The 18011-nt window shown below is 40.9% G+C and overlaps 1 protein-coding gene across 2 annotated transcripts in view; it reads left to right on the top strand.

Moving 5' to 3' along the window:
- Window positions 1-18011, top strand: part of LOC109991878 (matrix metalloproteinase-17) — a 92775-nt gene that overhangs the window by 52566 nt on the left and 22198 nt on the right. For both annotated transcript variants that reach the window (XM_065965841.1, XM_065965842.1), the window contains one exon: window positions 14192-14478. In XM_065965841.1, the coding sequence (XP_065821913.1) occupies window positions 14192-14478 (287 nt within the window). The remainder of the gene's footprint in view (window positions 1-14191; window positions 14479-18011) is intronic.

The following is an 18011-nucleotide window of genomic DNA, read 5'->3' as shown; positions in this document are numbered from 1 at the left end:
TGAGTAAGTGGTATCTCTATTTTTTCTTGGCAGGAAGATGAGTATCCTGATCAAACATTCCCTAGAAAAATAGAGAAATAAACCACTTGTTCAGAACCAAATCGTGTGCAAACCTCGAATGTGCCCTCTTGACTGAAATATTGAAACAACTTTTGGACTTATCTCAATAAAACTTAGTTTAGACATTTATGGCCCTCATGACTTATGTATTCCATAGCCTACATAAAAATGATTATTGGATGAATTTACACATTAAGTTTGTTGTGCATGTTAAAGTGCTTCTCAAGATTAATAATTACAGCTTTGACAAAACCTTCAGTTTCATTTACACCTCATGTGATGTCTAAAAATTAAACCAGTAACTTTCAAAATCGATGACATTCTCTTCAGACCCAGGTGAGCATTTTTTTTATTATTATTGGCAAATATTAGCCTGCTAACATGCTTACTAATATAGGTTACATCTATAAAAAAAACAGCGTAGCATTGTTATTGTGAACCTGTTTGCATACAGGGGTTGACAATCAACTAAAAGAACTGTGCACTAGTACGGCTTCACAGTCCTTTTAGCATGTCGGTAGATTCTCAAGTCTCATACACATTATTAATATCAAAGTGCAAAAGTGTTTATATGGTTTTGCAGCTTAGTGCAATTTGGTCTTGTAATGCATCAGATTGCACAAATGATCTTTGAGCCCCTCCACTCTCTCCCACCAGAGCACGAGTTCACGAGCTCAACGCGAGTTCAGTCTCACCTGCAGACGGATGTTGAGCTACAAAGGGGAAGGGGACATTTCTTTTTTTCTCTTTATTCTTATTCTGAAGCCCATATTTGACAGACATGATACCAGTTTCACCATCTGTAACACGGCTTCCTCCCCGAGGCGAGTCAGGCAAGGCAAGCTGTCCAGATAAAATTGCACTCACATCCAAGTCCTGCTTCATGGCTCCAGACCGTTCACACAGCCACACAACCACACATCCAGAAAAAACAAAGTATAGTATGCTGTGACAAAGCCTTGGACAGCCCTGGACTGATTTAACCCCTGAATCAAACTATAACTAACAGTCTAGTAGTCTTACAGAAAAAAAAAAAAAAGTTTTTAGGTCACGCTGCATGAAACCACTTATAAATGTGCTTTAGTCACCATCAACTCTCAAAAGGCAATAATAATTTAAAGCAAGCTGTGTTTGGCTACACACGCTGGTGTCTGTAAATGTGTTTCTTTTTTTGCATTTAAGATAATTTGCAATTGTGCTGAAGCAGCGACATGCTATTTTCTCCGCAGGACAGTAAGGGTTGAATTTCATAATTTGCATGTGTCCGGAGATTTTTCAATGTAATTTTCCTATTTTGCAAGTTTAGCCACGAAAAAAATGAGCACAGTCCTTTTGTTGATTTTCTCCTCAGCTTGCAAAAAATAAAACAAAGTGACTGTCATCTTGTGGTTTGCAATTTCTGCACAGCTGCAACACAAATCTCTTCAGCTTTTATTGAGTTTTGTTTGTTGAGCAAGTGACACATAAGGTGAAAGTTACTTCTATGTTATGATTCCACCTTCCACCTTCTGCACCTAACAGCTGCAGAATGTATGAAATGTCTTTATGCTAATTATACATCTGGGTAAACTAAACACATACAGCTGTATACAAACTGTAATCTTTGTGTCACTGACCAAAGCAACATTTAAAGCTGCTTTGCGAAACAAAGCTTGTTTTTAGGCCCATTGTCATTTTTTTAAGCCTCATTCTTCTCTCCCTACACCACACAGAAAAGAGTGTAAGTGGTTGAATTGCCTGTGTTTAGATGAGGTGCTGGGTGTTTACTGCTGACAGGTCAGCACGGCTTCTCAGTTCAGCTGCTGTGTAGCTGACAGCTGGAACACACTGAAGCAGGCAGGTTGGGTTGTGAAAGTGTCGACTAAGCTTTCAGAATATGTGATGCTGAGATATTGTTTTTCAAGAATGAAAGTTTGGTTTTAAAGTGGATTCAAAGCACTTCAGTTTGAATAGGGTGCTTTTTGAGTAAGGTGTGTTTTTTTTCGTTCGCTCTAAATGACTGATCAAGTAGTTCCTTGTTTTGAGATGAAAGGACTGAATTCTGAAACTACATAATCAATCAATCAATCGTTATCTGTATAGCACCAATTCATGAATAGAGCAGGTAAAAAGACCTTACTCATTGTTATGTTACAAAATTGCAGGTAAAAGACCTTACTGATTATATGACTAAGACCCAACGCTGATCCATTTAGACAAGTTCAAGTGGCAAGAAAAATGTTCTTTTAAGAGGCAGAAATCCAGAAACTGCACTGGGCTTGGAAAATGGGATGGAGGGAGATACAGGAAGAAGGATAGGGACACAAACGGGGGGGAGAGAGAGAGCTCTCTCTAGACATGAGAGCTCAGGAGCTCCCAGGAAAATATATGGTTTATTATACATATTTAAAGAAGCAGGATGCATGTGAGCACAGATCAAAAGAAGCAGGAATGTATTTGGTGGATGTGTAATTGCTAAATTAGAATTTATGTGCCCAAGGACAGTCTTCACTCTGTCCAGGTCAGCCTGACTTAACGAGAGTGGGCTGCTGGCCAGACAGGCCATATAGCAACCTGCAGAGGAATGGTGAACTGAGCATCCTAATATATCTCAGACAGGGAAGAACAAAAAGCGAAATGAAGTAAGATCCAGGGGGAAAGCAGGACATCAGGGCTCAGGAGGATTGAAGAAACAGGTCGATGAGTAGAAAAGATGGGAAGGCAGTGGGAGCATAAGTTAGGTAGCTGCAGTAGTTACTGTAAAAGAAGGAGAACAGAATATTGAGTACAGCTGAGACTGAGAGAAGATTGTGGGGATGTCGAGGCAGCAGGATGTAGATGAGGTGTTTAATGTTAAGTCTTGTGTTAAAAGACTCAACTTTTTTCAGTTAGTTAGTAAGTTTGAAATCTACAAATCGGCCTGGCTGCCTCATAGATTTACATTTGTTACACTCAAATAGTGAGAAAAAAAAACATTAAAAGGAGTTTATTTTTTTACAAGTTCAAGCATCAGAGGCATAGGATCGTGAAATATTCATATATTTACTAGTATTTGGGCTTGTTCATCAACTGCAAAGTTCAAACTAGCGCTTTGAGTCCCCTGTTCACTCAGGCTTTATGCAGCATCGGAACCAGATGACACTGCCAGAGGGATGAGTAAAAAGGGATGAGTCTCGTCACTGGGGACAGCATGGTTATGGCTTAATGATGACAAATTTCCAAAGTTACTTTGCCCCATGTGGCATCGCCCTCCTCTACTGAAGCTTCCAGTCTGAGATACAGAAACTTTTCCAGGCGTCAGGATATGTTTGTGGGACAGTCTGAGTTGACCCGGAAAAACCAGGTGTAAGCAGTGCAGCATCACACCACACCAAACGCGACGCACAGAATCAACATCTGCTTCACGAGCATGCCCTCTTCTGTGGAGACCTGCTGTTTTATGACTGGAACGTTTTAGCTTTTTTTTTTTTTTTTTTTTTTTTTTCCTTCTGATCACTCCCCTCCCTCTTCCTCTCTCCACCTCTCCATCCCTCTACTGCCAAACTCCTACTGCCGATCAGACACGCACGACGCCAGCAGCTCAGCCCCGCTCAGCCTGCAGAATCAGGCAGTCTGTCTTTCAAATCCAGTGAAGCAACCTTTCCACTCGCAACTCTCGGCCAAGTTTGACTGAAATAAAGATATAAAGTCCTCGGGTCTTTTTTGTAGCTCTTTTTTGTCAGCCCTGGAGCTGCTGCCAAGAAACAGATGGTTAATGTAACAGGCTTTTATTACAAACACTTGTGGATTGTTTTTGGGTTTTTTTTATTTCTGATTCAGTCACATTTTGAGAAGTTTCCCATATGGTATTGTTTATCAAAAAAGCCACATTGTAAAATATTGATGTTCTATGGAGATCTGCAGCTCCAGGAGCTTTTAGGTGCAATAAAAATAAAAGCAGTTTTCCAGGTATTTTATTTAATGTGGAAAAGGAAACGTTGCTTGCCTGCTTTTTATGGACTCGCTTACTAAATAGATACCAACTGTTGTACTCTTGTGCTCAATTGTTTTGTGAGGTGGGAAATCATCGCTAACACTCTAATCAACAAGCGTATAAATATCACATCAATCTGAAATCAGGCACTGGAATTTGCACAAATGAGTTTAGTTTGAATTGAGTTGAGTTTAGTAGTCAAACCTTGACACCGTCTTTCTTGTTGGAAATTATAAATCTTCTGCAGGTGCGCTGCATCACTGAGACAATGTGCATAATAGAGTGGAAAAACTCTTTTTCCCCCTTCATTTCATATTCATAACGCCGTTTGGCTAATGACCTCGTAAAGACGGTCTCAGAGACGGTTTCAGTAAAGGACATTTGAATCTGACAGAGAATAATGTAGAACTTTTATAAACACACAATCACTCCACAACTGTGAGGGAGATTTGTCTCCATCCATTACCTTGACTGTGTGCAACAGAATCGCAGCCTATTGAGAAATGAAGTGGGTTTTATTGTGGGAGGACATGTGCCCTTATGATGCATGAGCAGAAATGTCTTGCAAATGATCCCCTCCCATTATTCATTTAGCATCACCTGAGAATACTGTTTAAAAAACCTCGATGGACTAGTGCAAGTGAGTTATTTTGTAATGCAGGAGTAAACACTTTTCAGGCTCTTAATGAGAAACTTAATGTACAAATTTATCTGCTGATTGAAGGATTCTCAGAATTCCATCATCATGCTGCTGACTAATCCCAGTCATAGTTCTGTACGATACCAGTCATCCTTGTGGCGACACTGGTACAGTTGTCTTTTATAATATTGATGATGTTTTGTCTGTCTGTATGTGTATTTACCTTGTGTTTTTATTTTGCGTTTTTTTTATGTCTTCTAATGGACTCCTGAGTCTGGCAATAAAGATGATGATGATTTAAAGGCGACATATTATGAAAAATCCACTTTGACAGTGTTTTTGGACATATATTTGGGTAACCTGAGCGTCTACCGACCCACACAATGTGAAATAAACCCATCCAGTCCTTTGTTTGTGGTCTGCTTAAGTCTTACAACATCGAGAAAAGTGCTCCGTTTCAAATTTGCTTAACTTGTGACTTCACAAGCTGGATTCTAGTAAAAAAAATCCCGCCCACTCCCCTGGTATCTCCACCAATGGACTCCACCCCCAGCCTAGAACAAAACTTTTGCACAGGTCCGCCATTTTTATTCTTGCTACAGAGGAGTGATGTCTACAGGGAAAACTCAGGGCGGGGGGGGCTCATTGCATCTAAAGAGACACACACACCAAAACGGAGAGTTCAGAGAGAGCTGGTTCATACAGGCTCACAAATCTCCTCTGGTGCTTGATTCATGTTATATTTTGACCAAAGCACAGCACAGATGTTTCATTTAGACCACAGGGGACTGTATTAAAAGGGGTATAATATGTTCTCATTAACTTATGTGTTTGTCCATTGAACAATGTTACTTTATCTTACAACTTGCTGAATGGAAGATTTAATTTTTTTTGGACTAACACTTTTTTTACATTCTCGTTCTCCGTCCACTTTTTTTTGTCAAATATCTGACTCAGACGTGCACATTTTTATCTTTTTTTCCCTTCACTAACTCTTTCTCATCTGTCATACTATCCCAACAGTCTGTTACAATGCCCCTCTCCCTTTCCACTTTTCCCTCCTCGTCCTCATCTTCCATCCTCTGCTTGTCAGTTAAGCACCGTATCAAAAGATTCACATCCTGCCCAGGACTGCCTGCTCAGTAGAGTCAGGGTGTTCTTTGATGTAAGCAGTTCTTTATGGAGGTATTATATTTGATTGATGTGGAAAACGTCTGACAGCACACTCTGTACTCTGATATTTATTTGTGAGTCAATGATGCGCACTCAGGAGCTGTGTTGCTGCTAAACAGCCCACAGCCACTGATGAGTCCTGTTTTATGCTGCAGCCAGAAACTCTTACATCTGCACTTTTTTTTTTTCTACCAACTCTGCTGGCTCATGTGCTTGTGTCTTTCTAACTGCTCATCAGTTACGGTCATGAAATTTCAAGGAAATAAACATTATCACAGAGGCATCACTGCGATCAGCCACATGTTTATTCCAGAGCTGCAGAAACCATTGACTCATATGACCTTTGGCTGGGTTTGCCCAAAAAAGCTATGAGTCAAAGTGTTAGTCTTTCTTTGTTTTCTTCACAACTAACAATGGATTCATTATTCTGAATACCATATGGGCAGCAGTATAATAATAATAATAATAATAATGCAATTTGCAAAAAAAAATAATAATTTGCAAAAAATACATTTAGCTGCAAAAGTGCTACAGGAAAACAAATTTAATCAACTAAGCAACTAACGAAACTAAAAGCACAAGCAGAAGGCTTTGTTAAAAAGGTGGGTTTTTAGGGCCCTTTTAAAAGCGTCAGCAGACTGTGGAGCCCTCAGCTGCTCGGGGAGAGTGTTCCACAGACTGGGAGCAGAGGAACAGAAGGCCCGGTCACCCATGGTGTGGAGTTTAGTCCTGGGTGGGGGGGGGGGGGGGGGGGGGGATGAAGGAGGTTGGTGTTTCCAGAGCAGAGGATTTGTGTGGATAGGGTTGGGCAAAGTCTAAGTCAGCCTATATCAAGTTAAACATGGCCTAACAGAAAATTAGCACATAGTCTGTGCGCTGCACTATGGCGCTGTTCGCTGCTACTGCTCCTGTTCCCACAGCAAGCGCCACAGTCCACTTCCGGCGTGTGCCTGCAGCGGAATTCCGCTCTGTTTTAAATACGCTCCGAGTCTATTGTAGACAGAGCCTGTTGCAAGCACACATCAGCCCGGACAAAAATACACTATACAGACCCGATTACATTTTCAAATCCTAATCTCGCCTAGGGCACCAAAATGGCTGGAGCCGGCCCTGCATCACTTTATCAACATTACGACAAACAGGCACAGAATGAGCAGCAAATCATCCTCAAAAAGACAAAGCAAAATGTTGTTTGCATGTTTTTGGTTTTCTCCTTCTTCCCACGTGATCTGAGAGTTCTCAGTGATGTGTTTATAGCTGAATGGCTGCACTCTGCTGCTGTCACCCTCCAGAAACCAAGTGAGGCAGGGCGCGCACCAATCCGACGGAGCCAAACCGTGCTGCTGACGGAAAGCAGCACACACCAACTATGTGGAAATTGGCAGTTAGAGGATGATGTATTTGTTAACTTTAAAGAACAGGTCTCCAATTGACGACAAGAACCAAAATGGAAGCAAAGAATGGTGATAGAAACAGTGAAAAGTCTTAGGCACGACAGTGTGATGTCTATATGCTGCTTCAACACTGTCCTTTCTGGTGATTGGAGGCTAGCCTTAAAGGAGGCTAAACCTCTTTTAAACCAGATGCTGGAGTTTAATGGTTCAACCTGCTCTACTCATATCTAATAACCTATTTTTTTTGCACACCTAGATATTGGTTGTTTTTGCTGAAACATGTTGACAAAGAAAGGAAATGAACTTTAGTCTAACGGTTAAACAGATTAACTTAAAGATGGATGATGTGATGGCATCCTAAAGTGAAGCTAAAAGACTTGGAACACCCAATACTGGCTGGCTGCAGCATAGGTCCCAAAGACTGCCTCTGCCATTGGACCAGGGTCAGTCTAGAAAATGGAAATTTATGTCCGATACATTTTTCTCAAACATGGTTTCTGTAGTAAAAATTAGTTATTATTATGCTGTTTTATGTTTTTTTTTTTTTTTTTTAGAAGTTTGGAGTCAATTAGTTATCTGATGCTTTGAAGAGGTGTATAAAGCAATGATTGACAGCTTGATGCGGCTCCTGGAGTGCTGTGTATGCAGAATAAGCAAAGTAGAGACGGAAAGGGGCGAGAGGAAACGTAACAAACACTATCACAAGAGTGACTGATTCAAACCGACACCAGAATCTATTCTCCATGTGCTGACCTGAGCGATCTTTGAAATTATTTATGAAAGTTAAATGACTGTTTGGTAGTGGAACAGGCAGGACTTGAAAACCTTGGGTCAGACAGCCAACCAGTACTGCTCAGACTCTGACATCACCAGCGCAAGATGTCAGAGCCAATTCCTGGAGGTATCTTGGCTTCACTTTTGTATCTCCCTTATTTTGTTAAGTCAATAGTTAAACACAAGTTTCATAAGCTGATACACGTGTGTATTACACTGAACGTAATGAAAAGGAGCAGTAATTGAGAGCAGACATCCCAAGGAGAGCTTTTAAATCATGATGTTACTTTAGCAAAAGGGCTCTGTGGACAATAAACCTCAGCCATCAGTAATGAATAATGGCATCGTCAAATGGCCAAACCCCTAGAACACAGATGAAGTTTGGTGTGTACGTTTTTGACCTTGTCCCTCCCAGTTAGGCAGTGAAGGAGTAAGACCCGACCATAATAACTTTCAGCTAGGAGATTATAGATTTATTACTTGTGGACATTTATTAGCAGCAGTGGCAGCTGTAGAATCAAATGTTAGTAAAGCTATTAGATGTGAGTTATGGCAGAAGATATGCATCAAGTGAAGCCCACTTTGGCTCGATCAGTTGTTTGACATGTTGGGAAATATGAATGTTCAGTTTTCTTGAGAGAGTTAGATGTGCGGTTGGATTCTTCTGCTGAGTTTGTAAATATAAAGCTGTTAAACTTTGTAAAAAGAGTGTTTGCTAATCCCATTTATACACATTCAAACACCGCCAACGAAGCAGCTGGAGCAATATGGGGTTCAATGTTTTACTCAAGGACACATCAGATATGTGGCTGCAGGAGCTCGGGATTGTACCATCATTGACATGCCCTTTGGAGTTCAATCCATCCTCTGAAATCTTTTCCACACAGAATAATACACATCTATCTCCTCTCTGAATCTTAATCACCTTAGAGATGATTGTTATTCAAGTGTTATGGTAAGGAGATTATCTGTATAAGGTTGGGTGATAATACAAGGAAAAGGGAGGGTTGATTCAAGACGGTTAAGCTGAAGTATTTTGTTTAATTTGTTTTTTCATCGAAAACTGAGAAAGAAAATCCACCGTGAAATTCGTCTTTGCTGTGCTTCAATGATTTTTTTTTTTCCGAAGACTTCTCTCATGGTGCAGTAATACATACACACACACACTGTGTTGGTTTTGTCTGGATCTCAGTGCACTCCAGTGCAGGTAATGGAGTACTTGACTGTAAGATAATATCATAAATAGAGGTAAATGTAATAATTTTGACTTTGTAAAAAATTTATGTTTCATCTTATTCTCAGTCTTGGTCAAGAAACTCCTTCAGGAAAACTTTGTATTGAGTCAAGACTTTAATGATGAAAAGTAGAGCGGTGGTAGAGTTGGTCATCTGTCAACTGGAAGGTCGGGGGTTTGATCCATACAGGAGCTCCTGCATCAGACAAGGCACATGTGTGATGTGTCCTTGGACTTACTTAACCCCAAGTTGCTCCAGCTTCTTTGTTAGCGGCGTATGAATGAGATTAGCTAATACTGATGGACACGTACAGTACATAGCAGCCTCTGCCATCAGTGTGTGAATGGGTGTTACCTGCGGTGTAAAAGCGCTTTGAGTAGTCAGAAAGCTAAAACAAGCTAAACAAGCTCACGTCCATTTACCAGTTTACCAGCAATTCATTTCATTTATTTCAAGTAAAGTTATGAATTGTAGTTTGTATAAAGTTACTAATCATTTGAACCTTTTTGCCGATGTATCGGCTGAATATACTGACTTTCTACATGTTGATCATTAAAATTAAGAAAGTAATCTTGAATTGCCAATTTAATCTTTTGTTTGGAGCATTTAACTTAATTTGTGATAACAATATACGTTTGCTTCAATTATGATTATGAATAATACAAATTGGGGGGGGCCCATTGCATTTAAAGAGACACACACACCAAAACAGAGTGTTCTGAGAGAGCTGATTTATACAGGCTCACAAACCTCCTCTGGTGCTGGATTCATGTTATATTTTGACCAAAGCACAGCACAGATGTTTCATGTAGACCACAGGGGACTGTTTGAAAAGGTGGGAAAGAGGTATAATGTGTCCCCTTTAAATAGACTAAAAGAATTGAATCAAGCTGTGAAATAAACATCTGAGCTGACCAGTTGGTCCACTAATGAAAACATAATCAACAAAGCGGTAAGAAATACGTTGTTCTTTTGTCAACACAGGGACACAATACCTGACGTGTTCTGTAAGGATGAGATTCAGAGGAGGCACCACAGGGGATACGACACCTGCTTCACTTGATATGCACCTATACTCTCCAAATGTAAACACAAGCAGTTCCCTAGGTCTCCTCAATACATCTAATATGCATGGAAGGAATGCTCTGACCTTGGCGGACTTGCTTACAATTACAATTACACACACACACACACACACACACACACACACACACACACACACACACACACACACACACACACACACACACACACACACACACACACACACACACTCACAAGCTGACAAACACGTTTGGATGCCCGTGAACACTTAGACACTGACAAAACGAAGCACTGCGCCTCTCCATCTTTCTCCCTCATCAACATTTCCCCAAACACAAACACACACACAAACGCTCTCGTCCGTCTGAATTAAGACTAATAAGCAGGTGAATCGTCTGTGGAGGCTGAGCTATTAGCGGTGACCTTGGCTAACTGTGGTTTGCAGTGAGGGTCAGGCGATCTGGCGGAATGAATAAGTGGGCTACGTTGGCACATTTGTGTGGGCAAATCAACACGAGAAAATAATCCCAGTAACTACACTATCTCTCCGTAGGATATGTGATGTGATTAGACTTGAAGTGACTATCGCTTCATTGATTTGCATCTTAATGAGCTAAGTCTCATTTTCAAACCAACACTTACTTATTAGGTTTAAGCTTATGCTGCTGATACCACCCATGTGTTTTGTGACAGCACGTTGACAGTGACGTATTTGCTACTTAATGCATTAATTAGCTGCTCTAATGGACTCATTTGCATCGCTGGGTCCTTTTCAGACATGGCGGTAACAGCAGAACAACAGGCAGCTCGAGCGTTCACTGTAGTGAAAACATCAGGTAATGTGAGCCTTGACTATAGGGAGGACAGACACTGAAATTAAAAAGAAAGAACTGATTTAACATGGCAGACTTTTTTTTCTCCACTGCAGGACTTAACATGTATTTGTATACTTATCTCTAATTTTTTTTTTATACGTTAACATTTATATTCTTAACTATGAAAGAAGGTCATCAAGAATAATCTTCAATGCTTTTTAATGCGCTTAGCAAATGACACGATGGTAATGTTGCTGACTATTAAATACAGCAACAAAAACGGCTCCTCTTTACCTAAACTCTATAATCCAGGTCTACACTCCCTCCCGCCCAATACGCTCTGCCAATGAAAGGCGTCTGATCCAACCTTCACATCAGGGTCCTAAGTAGCTATCTAGACTCTCCTCTGTCGCCCCCCGGTGGTGGAACAAACTACCAAACTCCATTCGATCTTTAGAATCCCGTTGAACCTTTAAGAAAAAGTTAAAGACCCAGCTCTTTCATGAATACCTACTAACTTAATGAAGATGATGACGAAGGTCTCAATATTATTGATGATGATGATGATGGTAATGATGATGGTTTTTGTTTGATAACGATGACTTATAAGATGTTTCTATACTGTTTAGAGCTCTCAAGAACTGCCGTCAATGTTGTGCTTTGCCTCTGTGCAATGCCTGTCAGCACCTGTGTGTCCAATTGGACTCAAAGCTGATCGTTTGCTCTTACTGACGTTGTTTACTTTTTTCTAGATCCTTGCTTGTGTTGTTCTTACCCTCTGATGTACGTCGTTTTGGAATAAAACGTCTGCTAAGTGAATTGTAGAATTGTTGAATTGTAAATAGGCTGACAATGTTAAAGCTCCTTGTTATGAAATGGACTGAAAATAATATTTATGTATCTTTATGATTTATTTATTTTTTAAACATGAACATCAGTGACAAGATTGGTCATTTCTATTATTATTAATGCCTAGAAACCAAGCGGCAACCTCCGATCTTGAAAAATTAAGTCAATGCGGCAGTGCAAGATCCTGCAGTTCGTCGAGTGTCTGCGTTTTTGTTCTCCACCACCTCCTAACAAGTTAAAACCTGCTTAAAGTACCTACAGTACCTTCTGAGGCCTAGAGTCGCTCCCCTAAGCTGAGTGAAACTCCTTTAATATGAATCAGTGTGGGTTCATGAGTGATTCATTTTGTAAAAGCCATTCATAGTTAATATGATAATATTGATTATAGATGCTCTCAGAATTTCTAAAATGATTTGTGCTATATCTTCTAGTTTTCCTCACAGACCTCTGCGTTTTAAACTTTGGTTGCTTGGCTCTTAGGACATCTATATGCAATGAAGTGCTGGTTTGCTGATTTTAGGTGGTGTGTTTGGAGGAAAATACAGAAGTTAGTTTGGCATGCAGTTCAAGAAAAGTGCCTTTGCTCAGGATCCATGAGCCCAGTTTAAGAAAGTAAAAAAGTAAGCTTTGGTGAAAGAGAGCCAAACTGAAACAGAGGTTAACTCAGACCGATCTTGCTTGTTTGTACAAGTTTTCCTTGAGTAGTGATTTAAAAGATTAAAGAGATATGGCTTGTATGAGCTCCTCAGGCAGGTGCTAAGAAATTTGACTTTGACAGTAAAGGTCCGGTCAGCCTCAGCTACAAGCACAGTTCATCCAAACAGCTGCTGCTTTGACTCATGTGGGGATGAAAGGTCTTAAATGTGGCTGGTGGCAAAAGCTGTTTTGACTTTAATTATCCTCAGTGGATGTGAGAAAAAAGTCAGCAGGTTATCAGGATAAAGGTTTGGAGACAAAAGTTCTTTAGATTGTAAATTGAGCTTTTAAGGTCTTGATTTTTCCTGCATGAATTTAAAGTGAAGCTGAGCAGCGGGTTATTGCTGACCTGAAACATACTTGCAGATGGTTCATCAGAAATTTGAAAGTCTTGCACGCTTAATAGGGTATGTTGACAAAGTGGTTTAAGTCACACGACCCCTGTGTTTTGGAAAAACATGGTGTTATCTATATTACTATGAACATCTGCAAAGGTGACCAACAGCAGTGATGTAATTTAACCTAAAGAAAGACGCATCAGATCTGTATTCAAATGCCTATCCGGAAGTTTCTGCCCTTAATTTGACAAAGATTAGACGTTTATCTTTACAGTTCATCTCATACTACATGTGAAAAAACATTATTGGCACAATTAAAAATCTAATCAGAAATAAACCCAGTATATAACATCAGAGACAGCAGGTTGATGGGTTTGTGAGAATGTCTCTAAACTGAGGAACACGACACTAAATCCTCTTACTAAAAAATAAATGTCAAAGTAAAAAGTTCACTAGCCGGATTTAAAACCTCCTCGTCTCGCCCCACTCGTAAACATTTACGTATAAATACAAAATGTTTTAATATCATCTTGGTGACTTTATGTATGTTGTTCTTTTCTAAATCAGCTGATAACCCAAAGTTTATGTCCTTTTTTCTCTAAACTAAACGTCCATAACCAGTCCATTACAGCTATGAACACTGTTAGAAACTATTACAAAGATATATTATTTAAAAGTAAAGATCCCTCTCGGGGGAACGAGGTTAATAATTACTCATCAGGTCAGTACGACTCCTCTGATCACAGTATGTGCTAGAGACTGAACAAACACTCCTGTACACCTTTAATTATGTTTATTTTATAATGTTATGTTGCCGATCACTGTTCACAAATGTCATATTTTAAATGTTTACATCACTGGTCATAGGATTTAGGCTCAAACTTGCCGTTTCAAAGTACGGTTTTCATATTTCAAGCCTTTAAATCTGTGAAGACCCCGACTTTTCCATCAACCGCTATTCACTCAGATGGAATGATTTCACCCATAAAGGCCGGCATCGTTTGGGCAAAGCACCCAGATGGGTTGCTCTCATGAATTCACAGTTTCAATGAATGATTTGAAACAAACTTAAGACTTATGAAGCGTCTTAGTTGGTCTCTGCTTAGCAAAACTGCCCCGGGGTTCTGACGAGGCAAACAACACAACTAAGAATTAAAATCCTTAGTTCCTCTTCTATCTTATCTTTTGTAACTCATCCTTCTCCTCCCTTTCTTCCCTCAGAGTGCGGACCTTCCCTAAGGATTCTGCCTTACTGGGTAGGGACACTGTTCGAGCCCTGATGTACTACGCTTTGAAGGTCTGGAGCGACATCGCACCACTTAACTTCCACGAGGTGGCAGGAAGTGACGCCGACATTCAAATCGACTTCACAAAGGCCGACCACGATGATGGATATCCCTTTGACGGGCCGGGGGGCACCGTGGCACACGCATTTTTCCCCGGAGAGAGGTTCACAGCTGGGGATACGCACTTTGATGATGACGAGGCCTGGACCTTCAGATCTCCAGGTGAGAAACTTTGCTTTTAAGAGTCAAGTGTTGTACACATGCGCCTGCATATTCATGCACTAAATTAATTATTTAACGACAGTGAGTGTCTACATCAAAAGGAGGGGAGAAGATAGAAAAATAATGGGGTTGCATAAATATTGAGTGATATTGTTGGAAACATCTCCCTGAATCATTCCTATGAAACCAGAAGAGAAATATGAAGATTTAAAAGTCAGTGCCTAGAAAATGAAACAGTGTTTTGAACTCTTTTACTCGCCAAGACTTCCATATCCCAAACTAGAACACTAACTGTATTTCTCAGCCCAGCTGTACTTCTACAGTAGCCTTTGTTCATGTTCCAGATTCTATAATCAATCATTTATATGTAAGAACTTTGAATTGAGCATGCAAAGGCTTCAGATGCAGCAGGTTTCCGAGTTGTGACTTATGCATACAGTATGTGATTTTAATCAAAGGTTTATTGTGAGGTATACAAGTGGTTCTCACCTTACCCCTTAGTGCCATAAACAGTCTACTGCACTATGCCGTTGATTAACATGATTTCATATTCATTAAGCGATATATTAAAGAAATGGAGGTGTACTTGAGACTTCAATTAATCAAATCAAGGCATTTACATGTTCTTTCACTTCCAAACAAATGATTGTTCGGGGTGGGGGGGAACAAGTTAAGATCCATTTCGGTGATTCATACATTTTATGTAACAGAAAAAAAGTTTCAATGGATTCAAAGCTGAAAGGAAAATGTCTCTTACAAACCTTGAAGCAACAGTCAGTGATGACATCTAACAGCTGCCTCAATGCCAATCGATACAAGAGGGATTTGGGCATAATGGCAGAGTGATGAGATTTCCTGGGTTGTGGACACATTGGTTAGTGCAAAAATGTCACTGTCTCTTTATGGCAAGGGATAGAGATGGAAAAGTTCATTTTTTTCAAATCATGGTATAGCAATTCAAAAAGATGAAAAAAAAAAAAAAAAACAAGACAGTCTTCTGAGAAAAGTAAAAAGCCTTTTTTTTAAATTAGCTTTCATCATAGAAATGTTAAAAAACAAGGTAACAAGCAGCACAAACAACCTTCTTCAGGGTCCTCAGCACAGACACTGTTTTTTTGTTTTAATGGTATAGCAATTATTTGAAGTACTTGTAGACAACTTGAATATACTGTATATGCGTGTGTGTGTGTGTGCGTGTGTGTGTGTGTGTGTGTGCGTGTGTGTGTGTGTGTGTGTGTGTGTGTGTGTGTGCGTGTGTGTGCGTGTGTGTGTGTGTGTGTGTGTGTGTGTGTGGTCCCGATAAAACTATAAAATAGATGTAGTAAGAAATACTAGCAGCAGCTGGCTGTCAAAATAATGTTTTATGATATTTTACATTTGGTAGTTTTACCTTAGTCTTCATTCATACTGCTGGCAAAAGGACTTAAATCTGTGATGTGATTCAGATGTGATTCTTTTTTACAGTGTGAACAGAAAAAGTCACATGATCATTTAAAATCTGATTTTAGATTGAATCAGACCTCGCATGTGGTCTGTAATCAGATACAGGTCACATATCTTTCATTGCGACCTCAGTCTGAACAGCCAGGTCAGAATGCGTTCACTCTTAAAAGATGGATGGGACCAGTGATTACTCGTGCTCAGTGAACATGGAAGACATCAGGTTGTAAGTGAGGTGTTAGACCTCATAAGTACTTCAGGTTGACACTAATGTAAAGTTAAACTTGAGAGGTTGTATACCATGACCGACCAGTGTTTCGACACATATCGAAAGAATTGGCCAAGCGTGGCCAATGAAGTCACACGTCACCCTTCTCAAGGGTGTGACTTCAGTTACGTGCATTGTTGCAGAGAGGTAGATGAGAAGATTCATACCGGCTTACAACAAGCAGTAAGCTAACTCAGCGTACAGTTAAGACAGGAAACATTAACGCCCTCTACGGGCACTGAGAGTCGGCAGCCTGTTGCAGCAGCTCCGACTCTTTTTTCTTTATTTCGTCTATTTTCTTGCTTTTATTAAGTATTTTTGCACTGTTTCGGTGTCTATTGTGGGACACTGCTGCAGCGTTTTAGTTGCGGTATTACTCGTGGAATTACGTGTTTCTTTCGGGACTTTTCTTTCTACTGTTGGAATGATCACGTACACTCGTGAGGAACTACTGAGCTTCAGGCATGGAGCCGGTGTTCCTCCTACACGCATCCCTGAGGAGTTATGGAGAGGTGTCCACCGGGGGAAGAAAGCCGGCACTAAAGTCAGGGAGCGGATTGAGAGAGACAGGAAATTTAAACCCTTTCTACCGTCGGTCATCATGGGGAACGTCAGGTCACTCGCCAACAAAGCGGACGAACTTACAGCTTTAGTAAACAGCCAGAGTGTCTACAGGGAGTGCAGTTTGCTTTGCTTCACGGAGACATGGCTACATGGGAATATACCGGACAGTCACATCGATCTGGCTGGCTTCACGCTGGTACGAGCGGACAGGGGGAGACAGAGCAGTAAGAAGAGAGGAGGAGGTCTTGCTGTCTTTATTAACTCTAAATGGTGTAATCCCGGACATGTAACTGTAAAGGATTGTGTCTGTACTCCAGATGTTGAAATGCTAGCGGTGGGAGTGCCACGGGAGTTCTCACATGCCGTTGCTGTTTACGTCCCACCATCAGATGTAGCCGCTAGCGCGAGTGACGTCATTCACATGATTGCGGGACTACAAACCCAGCATCCCAGCGCCCTCATACTGATCAGCGGGGACTTTAATCATGTCTCTCTCTCCCCTGTCCTGACGAACTTTAAACAGTATGTGCACTGTGCTACAAGAGGGAATAAAACCCTGGACCTCCTGTATGCCAACGTGAAGGGAGCATACAGCTCTTCTTCCCTCCCCCTCATGGGGAATCAGACCACAACCTCATCCACCTTGAGACCACCTACAGGCCCCTGGTGAAGCAGCAGGGGGCCAACACAAGGACTTTGAAGGTTTGGTCTAAGGATACAGAGGAGGTCCTGCAGGAGTGTTTCAATGCCACAGACTGGGAACTGTTTAAGGAGGAATATGGTGATGACATTGAAGGCCTCTCTCACTGTATTACAGACTACATCCGTTTCTGTTAGGACACCATAGTCCCTACCAAAACGGTCCGCTGTTTCTCAAATAACAAACCATGGATCAATAAAGACATTAAAGCTCTCCTCAACAGAAAGAAGAGGGCCTTCATGACTAGGGATCGTGAGGAGCTCAAGGCTGTCCAAAAGGAGTTAAAGGAGAAGCTATGAGAGGCCAAGAACAACTACAAGGACAGGATTGAGGCCAAGATGGGACAGGACAACTCAAAGGAGGTGTGGAATGGCATGAAGCAGATGACGGGCTGCAGCAGGCCGGAACCCAGAATTAAAGGAGACCCAGTATTTGCTGCTGAGTTGAACCTATTTTTCAATAGGTGTGACACATCCCCCGACCCAGTGAGCTCAAATAGTGGGTCTAGGTCTCCCTCCACCACCTCAGCCCCCATTCACATCTCTGCTGGAGACTCTGCTC

This window comes from Labrus bergylta, chromosome 17 (genome assembly GCF_963930695.1).
Source record: "Labrus bergylta chromosome 17, fLabBer1.1, whole genome shotgun sequence".
Classification (NCBI taxonomy): Eukaryota; Metazoa; Chordata; class Actinopteri; order Labriformes; family Labridae; genus Labrus; species Labrus bergylta.
Note: the sequence above shows the minus strand (reverse complement) of the source record. Positions and strands in the feature narration are given on the sequence as shown.